General features: G+C 38.6%; 1 protein-coding gene across 1 annotated transcript in view; it reads left to right on the top strand.

The window, feature by feature from the left end:
• Positions 1 to 6,258: 6,258 nt before the first annotated feature.
• chrdl1.L (chordin-like 1 L homeolog) overlaps positions 6,259 to 14,510 on the top strand; it is a 44,963-nt gene continuing 36,711 nt past the window's right edge. The window contains exon 1 of the mRNA XM_041572739.1: positions 6,259 to 6,439. Coding sequence (XP_041428673.1) covers positions 6,434 to 6,439 — 6 coding nt within the window. The 5' untranslated portion in view covers positions 6,259 to 6,433. The remainder of the gene's footprint in view (positions 6,440 to 14,510) is intronic.

The following is a 14,510-nucleotide window of genomic DNA, read 5'->3' as shown; positions in this document are numbered from 1 at the left end:
TGTCTTGCTGTAAATAGCCACTTGTACTACTACTACCACAATTGTTGTTTTGTTGCTATGTCCCAAATACTATGGGGCCCATTTACTAACAATCAAATTTAGTTCCCCCCCCATCTCTAAAAATTTGCGGTTTTCCTATTTATTTACAAACTCTAAAAATTCGAGATTTATTAGATGTGGAAAAACAGAACTTCACCAGGTAAAAGTTGTCGAGGTCCTATAATAGTCAGTGGGAGCTGCACTGATCCTATTGGACCATTTTAAATCAATTCAGACATTTCCGTATTGTTTTCGCTAAGAATTGTACTAAAAACTTGAACTTGTTCGTTCGTATTTTTTTTAGCACATTCGTTTCCATTCATTCTTTTTTTTTATTTGGATCTTTTAATAATTATCGTGATATTTGTAGTTTTAGAGAAAGTGAGTTTAGTCATGGTTTCAAAAACCTCTAAAACGCTTTGATAAATAGGCCTCCATGTTTCCCTTGGAGCATAGACCAAATGTTATTCTTACAGCTCTGTGCCTCTTGTAGAGGTAATCTAGGAAAGGTCATTTCATGTATTGTGAAAGTGGTTACCAAGCATGCGCTGTAATGAAGAATCCTCTTTAAATGTATTTGTAGAAGCCCTTATATATGTTTTCCATGATCGTTACATCGCACGAGTGGCTGCGGCATTCCTCCCCCTGCTATAGCCGTTAAACAAACAGCATTACTGTTGTGCTGCTCGTGTTTCTCATGCTTAACTTTAAGAGGCTGTTAAAAATATCTTGATTTACAGGCATTAATATAACACAATATAGTCACATGAGTGCGAATTTCTTTCCTTGATGAAGGCCCCCATATTCTGCTTTTAAAGGGGCTCTGTTATTGGGAGCAAGGCGTAATCTAAGACTCATTTTTATTACTAGGGTCATTGGAACACAAATGGTTTTCTTTCAAAGGTTGCTCTTGGTAATCTCTCCCTCAAGCTTACTGTGTTACTGAGCAAGAGTTTATGCCTCTCCCATTCTCTCAGATTACTTATCCACATATTGCTTACATGGGAAAGCTCAATAGCGAGAGGAAATGCACCAAGATCATAACAACAGAGAATTTGTTCCACTGGATTTCCAAGGAGACCCGAAAAGCAGCCGTCAATGTAACTTAGCATAAGTGACGCTGACACTATTTTCACATAAAACGAGAACATTTTCTTACCCAGCTGCCAACATCTAACACAACTTTTTATTATATATCATTTGCATAATGAAAAAACTATTTCTTTCTGATGTAGGAGTTTGTTTTTTTTTTTGCAGGGAAAAGTTTTATTGTAATATCTGTTAACAATATTTATACGGTTGAGCAAGACAGGCAAACGCTACGGCTGCAGCTGAACTGCAATATCCAACCAGGTAGATTGATAAAAGGTTGTAAGGATTCTGGGAAGTGTTCTAGAGGAGACATTTTGGATATCAAGAAAAGAGTAAGAGACCTTATATAGAGACCTACATTGTTTGGAGGTATAGTTTTCCTTTAATACTAATAATGCACTAAATACATTCAACCATAATTACTTACTAGAGTCACAGATTTGATTAACTGGAAGACAACCATTGCTATCTTTTAGGGGGCAAATTTATAAATGTTGTAGTTCGTGTTTTTTTACATGTGATAGTAGTTTTTTTTTCTGCGATCATGTTAATCCTTCCCCCAATTTCTGTTCAAATAATGGCAAAATCATTTGAGTCAACCTATGCAGGTCTGTCTTTTGTACTGTGATTCTGAGAGGTTTACACTAAGCACAATCAGGTCCTGAAAAATTATTTCCCAATGTTTCCATGATATGGAGAGATGGCTTGTACTCCTATAAAGACTATGCGAAGAGATATCTTTCATCCTTGGTGGGAGACAAAGATTTGGACCCTCTTTCCTACTTTATCCATCAGAATATACAATAACTGATTTCACCATTACTGTACTGGTAACTGGGGAAAGTTCCATGACAGGTTCAGTGTCAAGACTGCAACCCTTCCCCTTCCCTACCTAACCCCACATCCTTCACCCTCTCTCCCCAACAAAAAACACCCGGACACCATGGTTGGAAAGAGAAGGCTGCAGTTATTTATTCATTAACTATAAAACTTAACATCAATTAACATGCATAACATTAGTAATTTGTAACAATACCATTTGTATAACTAACAATCTTTACTTGCCTCCAAGAGGATTGACCCCGAGCCCAAAAGTAAGACCTGGTTCCTGCCTCCTTTCTCCCTAGACGTAAACCAAAGTTGACTACCTTTAGGACCCCAGGTCTACTGGGCTACTACTTCTCCTTGATAAATACCCCCTTCTTCCCCTAGGGCACGCAGTTAAGTACCCTCCACCAACTGCTACAACAAAGTACCTGCCTCTTAGGGAGGGAGGGCAATACGTTGTGAGCTGCTGATCACCCCTCTGTCTGGAGCCAATTAAAGGTAGGATTACATGATTAAAACTAAGAGGGGAGGGCTGCCCTTCTAACCCTGTCATGTCCTGCTTCCCTACACTGCGTTTCGGGTCATTGGGCCTCATGCCTGTACATTCCTCTCTGGAACAAGCAGTTGTAGTATCTTAGAGTGTTCTCTCCCACCCTGTATGTCCATGAATGGATGGTGGAATAAATACATCATACTGATAAGGGAGGAGCTGAGAGTCTGAGAGTCTTAGATAGCTAAAGTATAAATATGGCATTAATAAATTGTAAAACAAAACTAGCAGCGACATTTTTAAGCCATATACTATACAATGTGGTGGCCAAAGTGCAAAGAAGAAAACTAAATCACAATATAATGGAGCTTATTTCAGAAAACAAGCTGCCAGTTTTATGTTGGTTGGCCTTTAGTCTCGCGTAAGGGAAAAGATATATCTGTCATAAGATTTATTATAGCTTACCCTAATGCAGAAAATTAATGCAGATAATTTATTAGTATTACATTTCTAACCTTTGGGATGATAGAAGGCCCCTTTGGTTACTAATTAATGTACTTAGGCATGAAACTATATGCTTGCCAACAGCAAATATTTATTTAGAACACTCTATTTTTTTTAATGTACAAGCAGCTCATCTTTATTCACAGTATACCTTTAGAGAAGCATTCTAATGCGTTGAGCAGCCACTGTACCTAAACTAAACGATATATTCAGTATTCAGTCTGCAGTGCTCTTTATAATACAGCCATAGATACAGAGTCAGAACTGGCATGGTTTTATTTTCAGTGACACAGCACTGATGTACATCTTGTTTCACATGCTATAAGTCATTGAAGAAGTGAATAGGGAGGATAAAAAGAGGGAGACCATTATAATTTTATTTTACTTGGTCTTAATGCAATATTGCAATAGATTACTTCCTACACATTGAACATGCAAGTTATTATTAAAGGCGTTCTTTACCTTTAAACTGAAGTGATACTGACACTAAAAATTTTCTTTTCAAAATATTAATCTACATTGAAGGGCAGATTTACTAAGCTAGAGTGAATAATTTGAATAAAAAATATTCGAATTTCGAAGTATTTTTTGGGTGCTTCGACCATTGAATTGGTCAAATTCGATCGAATTCAATCAAATCGAATGATTCGAACGATTCAAAGTAAATCGTTCGACCATTCGACCATTTGATAATCTAAGTACTGTCTGTACTACTTTAAACCTACCAAAGTCCAATGTTAGCCTATGGGGACCTTCCCCAGCAATTTTCTAAGTTTTTTTGGGTCCAATAAAAATCCTTCGATCGATCGCTTAAAATCATTCGAAATGGATTTTATCATTCGATGTAACGTTTTGCGCTAAAATCCTTCGAATTCGATATTCGAATTTGAAGGATTTTACTTTGAGGGTTTTTTAACCCTCGAAATTCGACCCTTGATAAATCTGCGCCTAAAAGTTACCTATAGGTCATGTGGATTGTTTTTCAATGATAGTTCTGCTAAACCTGACTGTTTTGCCAACCTGACTGTCCCTTCTTAATCTGTCAGTTAGGGGCAGATTTATCAAGGGTCGAAGTGAATTAGAGGGAATTTTCGAAGTAAAAAAATTCGAAGTAATTTTATGCATAATTCGACCATCGCATAGGATACTTCGACTTCGATTCGAAGTAAAATAGTTTTGAAACTTGCCGAAGTGCTATGTTAGCCTATGGGAACCTTCTAGACAGTGGCGGAACTACCGGGGGAGCAGGGGGTGCGAGCGGGCCGTACGGAGGGGCGCGGGCCCAGGCTGCACGTCCCGCGTCAGGGCCCGCCCCCTCTAGTTACGCCGCTGCTTCTAGAGCAGTTTTCTACGTTTTTTGAAGTCGAAGAAAAATCGTTCGATCGATCGCTTAAATCTTTCGAATCCAAATCGATCCAAAGGATTTAATCGTTCGACCGCAAATGACCAAATTCGATGAAAAAAAACTTACTTGACTTATTCGAAGTGGAAGTAATTCAATTCGATGGTCGAATTTCAAAGTATTTTCAACTTCGAAATTCGACCCTTCATAAATCTGCCCCTTAGAGTTTCTAAGGGGACTTATACTTTGCATACTTTCTATAAAGCTGGTGGTGTTAGAGTTGCTTACTGCTGTGTAATGGCTGCATGAGCCTGCTAATAAAGCACTGCTATACTCTACTCATCCTCGGCTACCAAAACATAACAACTACTGTAGGGGTAAGGCATTGCAATTTTCTTCTTCCTCATTAATCTTTGCTGTGGTGGGCTAAAAAGCAGCTGTTTGATTCTAAGCTCAAGTTTTCGCTCTCCTGCAAATGCCAACCAGACCAGGACATAGAGAGGATCCAAGAAGATGGTGATGAGCCTCTCCTACAGTATTATGCCCAGGCCAGTGCACATTTCAGCCAGCAGTAGCACCAGAATGGATTCTCAGATAAGCAATTATAATCACTGGGAGGATGCCTACTATTTGGCAACCCAGTCCCCCAAGTATTTATACCATCTCCTTTAATTAAAATGAGGTTCTGGGCTGCACTAGGGTCAATTTAATCAAGTGCCAAGTACATTTCCTTTATGCTATTGGATTGTGGGATTGTGGGAGAAAACAGAGTGTCCTGGCGAGAATCAGATGTTAGTCCCCAGTTCTGCAAGACAACAATACTAACCTACACAAAGATAAGGTAAAAAATCCAAGTAAGCGAACTTAATTGCAACACATTCCCAACTGTTTTTTCCCTTATTTTTGTATTTGTTAATAATTAGATCTTGCACAGCATTAATCTTGGTTTAGAATGTGAGATGGGAGGTGCTCATTACTTCTCTGCGGTGTTAAATTATTTACTACAATACAAATACTGCTCAAACATGTTGAATTTTTTGCCACATTCCTTCAAAATTTGCTTCTCTGCCTAAATTAGGCTAAATTAATTTGTTCCAACTTACATTTGTATTAAAAGAGGTCCTAAATGATTTTCCCCATTTGTTAATAAAAGTAAAATGTAAAAAGAGAGAAAAGTACCCCGCTTTAAATTATGAATAGTAAAGAGCTGCTTTTTAGTTAAAAAAATTGTTACCTCAAAATATCCAAATTAGTTTTTTGGAAAGTGAAATAATACAGAGCAGTAGCTTCTTGGGACCAAACACTATTTATACCATTGAAATCTCTGTGCATTATAGGCATCTTTCAAACTGCAGAACAGCACTAGCATTTTGCTTCACTGAGGCAGTGTAACGATGGAGCATATTGCTTCAGGCGCTTCTATTGCATAATTTTCCTAAATCCTCTTCTTCCATAACTGGAAAAAGAATTGTATACAGTTTGGTGTTCACATACGTGTGGCGTTTCCTTTATTAGAAATATGTCCCAGCTACAGGACCTGCTCTTTAAGTTGCAGACTTCTACTTGTAACTTTCATTACATTATGATATATACTGTACATATAATATATATATATATATATATATATATATATATATATATATATATATATATATATATATATATATATACATATATATATATACATATATCAATAAGTTATACTGCCTAGTACTTTGGGTAAGCTATATTTCCTCTAACTGAACACAAAAAGTATAATAAAGCCCACTCCAAACAGCTGACCTTCTACTCTGTCATATTCCCTGGGTCACTGAACATATACATTATGCTACACCTCTACCCAGGGCTGGTGGCAGGTGTCCAGAAGTTTTGGAGAGAGGGGGCAGAGAGCAGGAGGAGGAGAAATGGGGGATTCAGGTACCCTTGCTCTGGCAATCAATCAGTCATTCAGATACAAGCTCTGCCCTCTTTCTCCCTCTCTCTGTACACGCTGCTGGCAAAGCAAACTGACTTTCCCAGGGACAGACTAGGAGCTTTAGTCTGGAGCACAGGACTGCACAGTGCCGCAGGGAGCTAACAGCACACTGGATTATTAAATACCACGTCTGCTGAGACAGACTTACAGCCCACTGAAATCCATGGAGGTGAGTTGGCTGAAAGTATTCCACGTGCAGTGCTTTATCCTCTTTGCCACTTTTAGTATGTTCCTGCAAAAACATTCTGAGACTTTCAGGTTCAGTAAGAAAATGCTGGAAACCTTAGGGGGTTATTTATCAAAGTCCAAATTTATCTCAATATTTTCTGCTACAAACTCAGATCTGTTTTTTTATGCTTATTTATTATTACAATAATCAAAAAAAAATTTCAAGAATTTTTCAAAATTTTTTATCCGAAAACTTCGTGGTATTGCACGAAACCCAGTGCACATCAAAAAATCATTGGGTCATCTCCCATTGACTTATATGCAACCTCGACAGGTCTGAGATGCCGGATTTTCAGATTCTGACTTTTCCATCCTCAGGGTTTAATAAATTCCGAATTGTTCGTGTTTTTTGCATTCGGAGTTTAGTAAATAACCCCCTTAGTTTCCTAGAAAATCTAAGGGGCAAATGGTATAAATAACCCAAAATATTATATATATATATATATATATATATATATATATATATATTCTTTGTAAATATTTAGAGATCTTGCCAAATAAAACACTTTTAAGAAACATAACAGCAAATCCCTGTATAATCCTTATTCGCAATTGCTGTCCGGTTTTTATAATGAACCAATTATTTTTTTAAATGTATATTTATCCTCTATCCTGCTAGCACATGCTTCCTACAGGTATTTTCTTCTATATATATACTGCCAACACAGGCTTCTTACTGGGAGACATTTTATTGACATTACATTTTAAGAAGAAATTTAAAACAGTAAAAAGCTGCTTTAAAAGGGAGGTTTAAATTACTTGTTTTCACTTTTATTTCACTTAAATCATTCAGGATCATCTACCTGTTTTAACATTTGGAAAAAAATAGCCCTTTGTGTATAAAGCAGTTATTGAAATATTTCTCTTGTAATTAGGGATGCACCGAATCCAGGATTCGATTCAGGATTCGGAAAGGATTCAGCCTTTTTCAGGAGGATTCGGATTCGGCCGAATCCCTCAGCCCGGCTGAATCAAATCCGAATATATAATGTTTTCCCTTTCTATCCCTTATTGGCATAAGCAAATTAGGATTCAGATTCAGTTCGGTATTTGGCCGAATCTTTCGCAAAAGATTCTGGGTTTCAGCCGAATCCAAAATAGTGGATTTGGTGCCTCCCTACTTGTAATATAAAATGTAGGATATTTTATTATGGTTTGTTTATGAAAGGAATACAAACATTCTCCATTTTTCCCACTATGCAATATTATATCCCAGAATGCTAGAACAGTGTGCAAATGTGCTGAATCTGCACCTGCAAAGGAATGAGCTGCACATGGACAGGGCATGGGTATATACCCCAACGACCATCAATTGTGTGAATTCAAGTAGTGTATGATTGAGCACTATACTATACTTGCTGTTCTTCAAGGCAGGTGTTGCACCTCATGCACCAAAATATGTGCAACTGGCAAATAAATGTGCACGGTGCTAGTATATACTATTATATAATTGGCAAGAGACAAGTTGTGTATGGCATTTGCTACACCAATTTTTGCATCCAGCACCCCTATTATTGCATGTACATTCATGAAGGATCCAGGAATTGAATACAATACTTTGCTGTCGGGATTCAGCATTTACCTTTTTCCATTTCTAGTTGAGGATTCATGTTTTTAGCTATGCTAATGTAACAACATAAAAAGCTGCTGAGATAGAAAATTGCTCAGCAGGAGATTTTGTTTTCAGTCATTCTGTTGTCACTAGAACACTTCTCTTTGACAGAATATAGTTTGTATGTATTTCTTGCTGGGTTTTGGGAGAGGTTATATATATATATATTATAATATGTTTTATACATACAAGTGAATCTTAATTGTATAAAGGTCCCTTGTACAGTACTGGAAATATCTCAAACCAATATTAGACATGTTGATCCATGGATCAGTTGAGGTTCTGAATTGTATTACTTTGTATCCTTATTAACAAGCACAATAGTCTTTGCTGTTTTGCAGAGAATATTTATATATCACACCAAGAATTCTCTGCACATTCTAGTTTTCATATACTGATGTAAACTGATACTCTACAGACAAATGGAACATTAAGCATCATACATTCCATACCACTTTTCCCATATTGTTTGCAGCAATTAAATTCTTTTCAGTATGTTTAGACACTTATAGATTTAAATCCAGAGAAATTAAGAAGCATCTAAACATGCAGAAAAAAGAAAACCAGGTGTAACCAGCATCCAAAAATATATATTATATGGCAACATTAAGATATATGGGAAACATGGCATATTGACCGATGCAGTGCTCTCAGGAAGAACCGCAGTGGTAAAACACATTCCTCCAATGAAATGAACTCCCATTTAAAGAATGCAAGTGATAGCAGGTGGAATGATGACTCTTGTGTTTTAACTGGATTGTGAACGATAGTTTGAGCTCTCCACCTGCTTTCAGCTACCTATGGGGCCCCAAACGTTAGGTCCCTCTGCTCTATTGTATTACAAACACAAACAGATTAGGTTAAAAATCGAATTTCACCACTGTGAATTTATTTTATTTGTAATTTTTATACTGTTCGCTATTTTGCATTGTGATGTATAATATTTTTATAAACTTGGGCAGCAGTTCCCTTCCACAATGTAACACTAAAAGGTTAAAATACCATTCCATGTGAAACTTTGGGCTTCATTTACAATCTGCACAAAAGAATGCAAAGTGCAAAAACCCGGCACAAATCGTCATCTTTTGGCATTTTGCATCTGGCACCACGCCCCCAGACACTTGTTTTTGTGGTCCAGAATGAATGCAAGAAACAGTGCAGCCTTATACATATCTCATTACATAACATAAGCTTATTTTGTATTTATTTATGGCTGTTCCATGTGCAGAGCACAATTTAAAAAAAAATAAGTCCCATGTAACAAATAGAATGTGCCTGCCTGTTCATAGTAGAGCATTTGATATTTTATACAATGCCCCATGCAACCCACTCATGTTACTGCTCTCTACTCATGCCACTGATAGTATCAATGACAGCCTGCTTACAGGGGAACTGTTGTCTAATCAAAAGTACAGTATGAGGGTCTGGGCACCCAGGCATATTCAGGGAGATTAGTCACCCAGCGGCAAATCTCCTCTTCTTCGGGGAGACTAATCTCCGCAAACTGCCTCCCCTGCCTTCCCGCCTGCTAAAATGTAACTTGCCGGTGGGATGACACTCTACGTGATTTGTTTTCCTAAATCGTCGGAGGTGCATCATGGGGAAACGTCGGGCGGCTTTGGAAAATGAATTGCACTTAGTTCCATCCCAACAGCGATTTTAATTTTAGCCTGTGGGGAGGCAGTTCGGTGAGATTAGTCGCCCCGAAGAAGAGGAGATTTGTCGCCGCCCCCCGAATCTGCCTGTGTGCCCTGACCCTTAATCTAACAGAGCTTTTGGATTTCTTGTGCCTGCTAGGTGGCACTAGTGCTTTAAAATATAAATACATTGCTAAGAGAACAATCCATGTCACCTTCCCTCTCATAAGGGAAACTTAACAGCACTGAAGAAACTGAGCCCCAACTGGGTAAATCCTGTTTTCTGTATTGTGGACTTTTTAGAATGTGGTATATAAAAAAATAAAGGGGTTTACCTTTAAGTTAACTTGCAGGGGGTTATTTACTAAAATATGAATTCATCTCATTATTTAAATAAAAAAACACACAACCAAACTCCCATAACTGATTTTATCTTATTTATTATTAAAAAAAGCTTAATTTAATCAGTTCCGATAAAAATGTGATAAAACTGAGCAAAAACCTGAATTATATGATTTTTCAAGGGTTTTTTCCCGAATCCCTAGATTATTTCTGGCATTTTACAGAGAAGCCCGATTTTTTGGGATTTTTGTCTGCAAAGCCCAAAATGGACGGATTTTCGGCCTAATTCAAGTCTAGACCACAGAAACTTCCAAAAAGAATAGGAACCTCTGCCATTGACTTATACACAACCTCAGTAGGTCTGAGATGGTGGATTTTCAGATTCAGGCTTTTTTTTTTTTTTAAAAAAAAAAGGAAAATTCAAGTTTTTCCCCAAAATGCCCAACCAGACAAATTCAGACAAATTTAGTAAGTAGCTCTCTTGATATGTTATAGAATGGCTAATTCTAAGCAACTTTTCAGTTGGCCTTGACGTTTCCTTTTTTTGTTTTTTAGTTATTTGCCTTTTTGCTGAATCTTTCAAGCTGTAGTTTTTTAGTTAGCACCTTAGTCAGTCATTTACCAAACTCCAATATATGACACAGCTCCGTTCAAAGGTTTCAAAGTTTAAAAAGCCTTTATTTAGTACATGGCGTTGTGATCTGTAACAAATACAAGGTTTCCGGCCTGCTTCCGGCCCCTCATCAACTTTATCACTTGATAAAGGGCCAGGAGCAGGCCAGAAATGTTGTTTTTCAAGCTTTCAAATTGTTGTCACTGACCCCATCTAAAAAAAAACAAATGCTCTGTAAAGCTACAAATTTTTTATTATTGCTACTTTTTATTACTCATCTTTCTTTTCAGGCCATCTCCTAGTCATAGTCCAGTCTTTTATTAAAATCAATGCATGGTTGCTAGGGTAATTTGGATTCTAGCAACTAGATTACTGGAGAGCTGCTAAATTATAAGATAAATAACTCAAAAACCACAAATAATAAAACATGAAAACTGAATGCAAATTGTCTCAAAATACCACTCTCTACAGCATACTTAAAGTTAAATTAAAGGTGAACAACCCCTTTAATATTGCTTTTTTTATACAGGAGTATTTATTATTGCAAATAATAGTGTTGACTATATTGTGGTGCTGAACATCAGACAGTCCCTTGCTTTTATCTTGCATTTGTCACGTTTGTGTTGTTTGCTATCTGAAATGAATGCAATCTCTTGTAAGCAAGGCTATTATAAAGCCTATTTTTATTATAAAGCCTATTTTTTATTGTGTAACCCATATTTGTTAAATTATTATAAGACCCATTTATTATAAATTGTGATAAAGTCCGGTGTAACGCACTGCTAATATATAAATAAATTATGCTGATGATGATGATGATTTTTTTTCCTATATTTAAAGAATTGTAATGAATTATAGCAATAAACTTACAGATTCGAAATACAGTAGACTGTCCTCTACAAACTCATGGCAAAGAGGGATATGCCAATAAATAAACAAACAAAACTTCACCCAGTGGGTGATTTTTTTAAATTCATTCTGCCATGCTGTTTTATTTTTTGACTCATGAATTATGGGGGTCAGCCCCTGTATTAAAGGAGCAAGGTCAGCAGAGAGATTATTCCAGCAGAAGCGTGCATATCTAAGTATTTATATGGCTCTAAATACTGGAAGTAATAGCGTGACATTTGCGTCAGTATTTCCTTTCTCTGGTCACTGAGGTAATAGTCACACCTTAGTGATAAATACATCTGTCAGCAGCCATTCAATCCTAAGAATAGCAGCTGCGTGGCTTGGAAACTTTGAGGAGGTCCTATAGAATCTTCATAAATTTGTCATCAGTTTTTTACTTGTTTAAGACTTATACTGTACCACGTCACTAAAATAAGGTTACCAGATCATGGGGAAAACTGGGAACATCTCTAGAGAATCCAGCTAGAAGGGCTGCAACTATTGCATTTTAATTTAAAGCCATTCGCTGCAGCCCTGCAAGATGTATTATTTTTTAAATGATGTTGAATTTTGAAGTGATATAAAAAACTTAGCGTAAAACCCCATATACTTTTGTGATTAGTGATGCACGGGCTGACCCAAAACTCACAGGTCAGGCAGGTTTGATGCAAAAGGGCGGCACCTTCAGGTGTGGGTTATTATTGCCCAGTGGCTGCACACATAACTTTTCATTTACTACAGCTACAGCTTTTCATTGGTGGGATATGTTTCTGGAGCCAACCCCATCCTGATTTCATCTCTGATGTCAGATAAGTGGGCTTAGGTCTTCAAGTCCCTTCCTAACCTCAGGCCAGGTCAGGGCTAGTTGGGGAATGGGCCGGATAAGGTAGGTGCTGGTCCACATCACCACTTGTCAGCTCCAGGCCAAGCCGTCGAAGTGCCCTAGGCAATCCTGGTTGGTGCCAATGTTAATAAAAGCATATTGTGCAGGGTGAAAATCATATAGAACAGTAAATTGTAGAAGCTTTTTGGTTCCATTAGGCATCTGGTGAAGTTAATTTAGAACAAGGCTGTCCATCAGGAGGCCCATCGGCAAGATTTATAATCACTGGGCAAATTTGCTCCTGGGCAGTAACACATAGCAACCATTCAGTGATTAGCTTTTTTCAGTCAGCTGTAGGTTGAACTCTGAAAGCAATCATCTGATTGGTTGCCATGGGCTACTGCTAGGTGCAAATTTGCCTGTTTTTTTTTTTATGGCCTTCGGAGAGAGTCTGCCATTACACTTTTAATATAATCCAACACACAGACATGTGGCAGATATCTGAACCTATGCTGAATACTATGCAAATTATATTTTGTACGCACTTGATTGTATTGCTACTTTTGCAGCTCACCTAGGTATTAATAACAGGGTGATAGCTTGAGGCACCTCTGGCAGTGTCGGACTGGCCCGGCGGGACACCGGGAAAATACCGGGTGGGCCCCGACCCTCATGGGCCCCCGCCGGGCCAGAACCCCTCTCTAAATATTTATATTTAAAAAAAAAAAAAAATTATCGGCGCTGAGCAGCGCCGCCTGCGCATGCGCGCCAAGCGGCGCTGTTGCGCATGCGCACCGAGCGGCTTCCTTGCTCGTCCCCGGCGCGTCACAGTGGGAGGACGGGTGGCCGGAGGGGGGCCCTCGGCAACAGTCCCGGTGGGCCCCGGTCCCCCCAGTCCGACCCTGACCTCTGGTGCAGACACATTTCTGTAACCTCACTAAGTTACTCAGCTGCAGGGATCCCATACTGAATACTGAGAGATTATGCTGTGGGGCCCATTTACTAAGCTCGAGTGAAGGATTCGAAGTAAAAAAACTTCGAATTTCAAAGTTTTTTTTGGGGTACTTCGACCATCGAATAGGCAACTACGACTTCGATTAGAACAATTCGAAGTAAAAATCATTCGACTATTCGACCATTTGATAGTCAAAGTACTGTCCCTTTAAAAAAAAATTTGACTACATACTTCGGTAGTTTAAACCTCCCGACAGCGCCGGATTTCAATGACGGGCGCCCCTAGGCCGCGCGGTCCTAGCGCCCACCTCAACTCCCCTTCCCAGCGAAAAACCGCCGGCGCAGCTGCTGTAATCGAATGGGGACGCACACGTCCCCATAATGCGGCTGGGCGGCATGCCACCCCTATTTTTTTGCCGCCCTAGGCCCGGGCCTATGCGGCCTTGCCGCAAATCCGGGCCTGCCTACCGAGGTACAATGTTAGCCTATGGGGACCTTCCCCATTACTTTGCTAAGGTTTTTTTGATGGATTAAAATCCTTCGAATCGTTCGATTCAAAGGATTTTTCATTCGATCGTTCGATCGTAGGATTTGCGGTAAATCCTTCGACTTTGATAATTAAGTTAAGGCTTTCCAGCGACCCTGGCACTGCCCATCTCCTGCTTCCCTGTAAGAAGTGTTGCTTAACACAGATGGCGCCGTATACAGAGTGAGGAAGAATTCCTTATGCTCCATTCAAGTAGTGTAAAAAGTTGTACCGAAGAGCACAATAGTCAAATGTGAATAAAGCACAGTGCAAAACACACAAAAGGAAGGAAGGAATCATGGTACAAATTGGTCAGAGTCAGAGTTGTCCTGTCATCCCTAATGTGCTATTATTGTATATTATGGAGAATCTGGACACTGTAGTAACATAAGTGCACTAATCAGGACTTATATGAATGCTGGTCCAGTCCAAACCTGCCAGGAGTTGGCGTTATGTAAAAATTGTTAAATTCATCATGTGAGCCTCTACCTTACACACTGTGAGGAAGTCAAGTAGATGAAAGAGAAAAAGGCAGTGTTGCCAAAGACATATTTGTAATATATGTGGTGACTAGGGAAACTTATAAAACTTATAAATCTGTGAGCCTTTGCTTG

This window comes from Xenopus laevis, chromosome 8L, assembly GCF_017654675.1.
Source record: "Xenopus laevis strain J_2021 chromosome 8L, Xenopus_laevis_v10.1, whole genome shotgun sequence".
Lineage (NCBI taxonomy): Eukaryota > Metazoa > Chordata > Amphibia > Anura > Pipidae > Xenopus > Xenopus laevis.
Note: the sequence above shows the minus strand (reverse complement) of the source record. Positions and strands in the feature narration are given on the sequence as shown.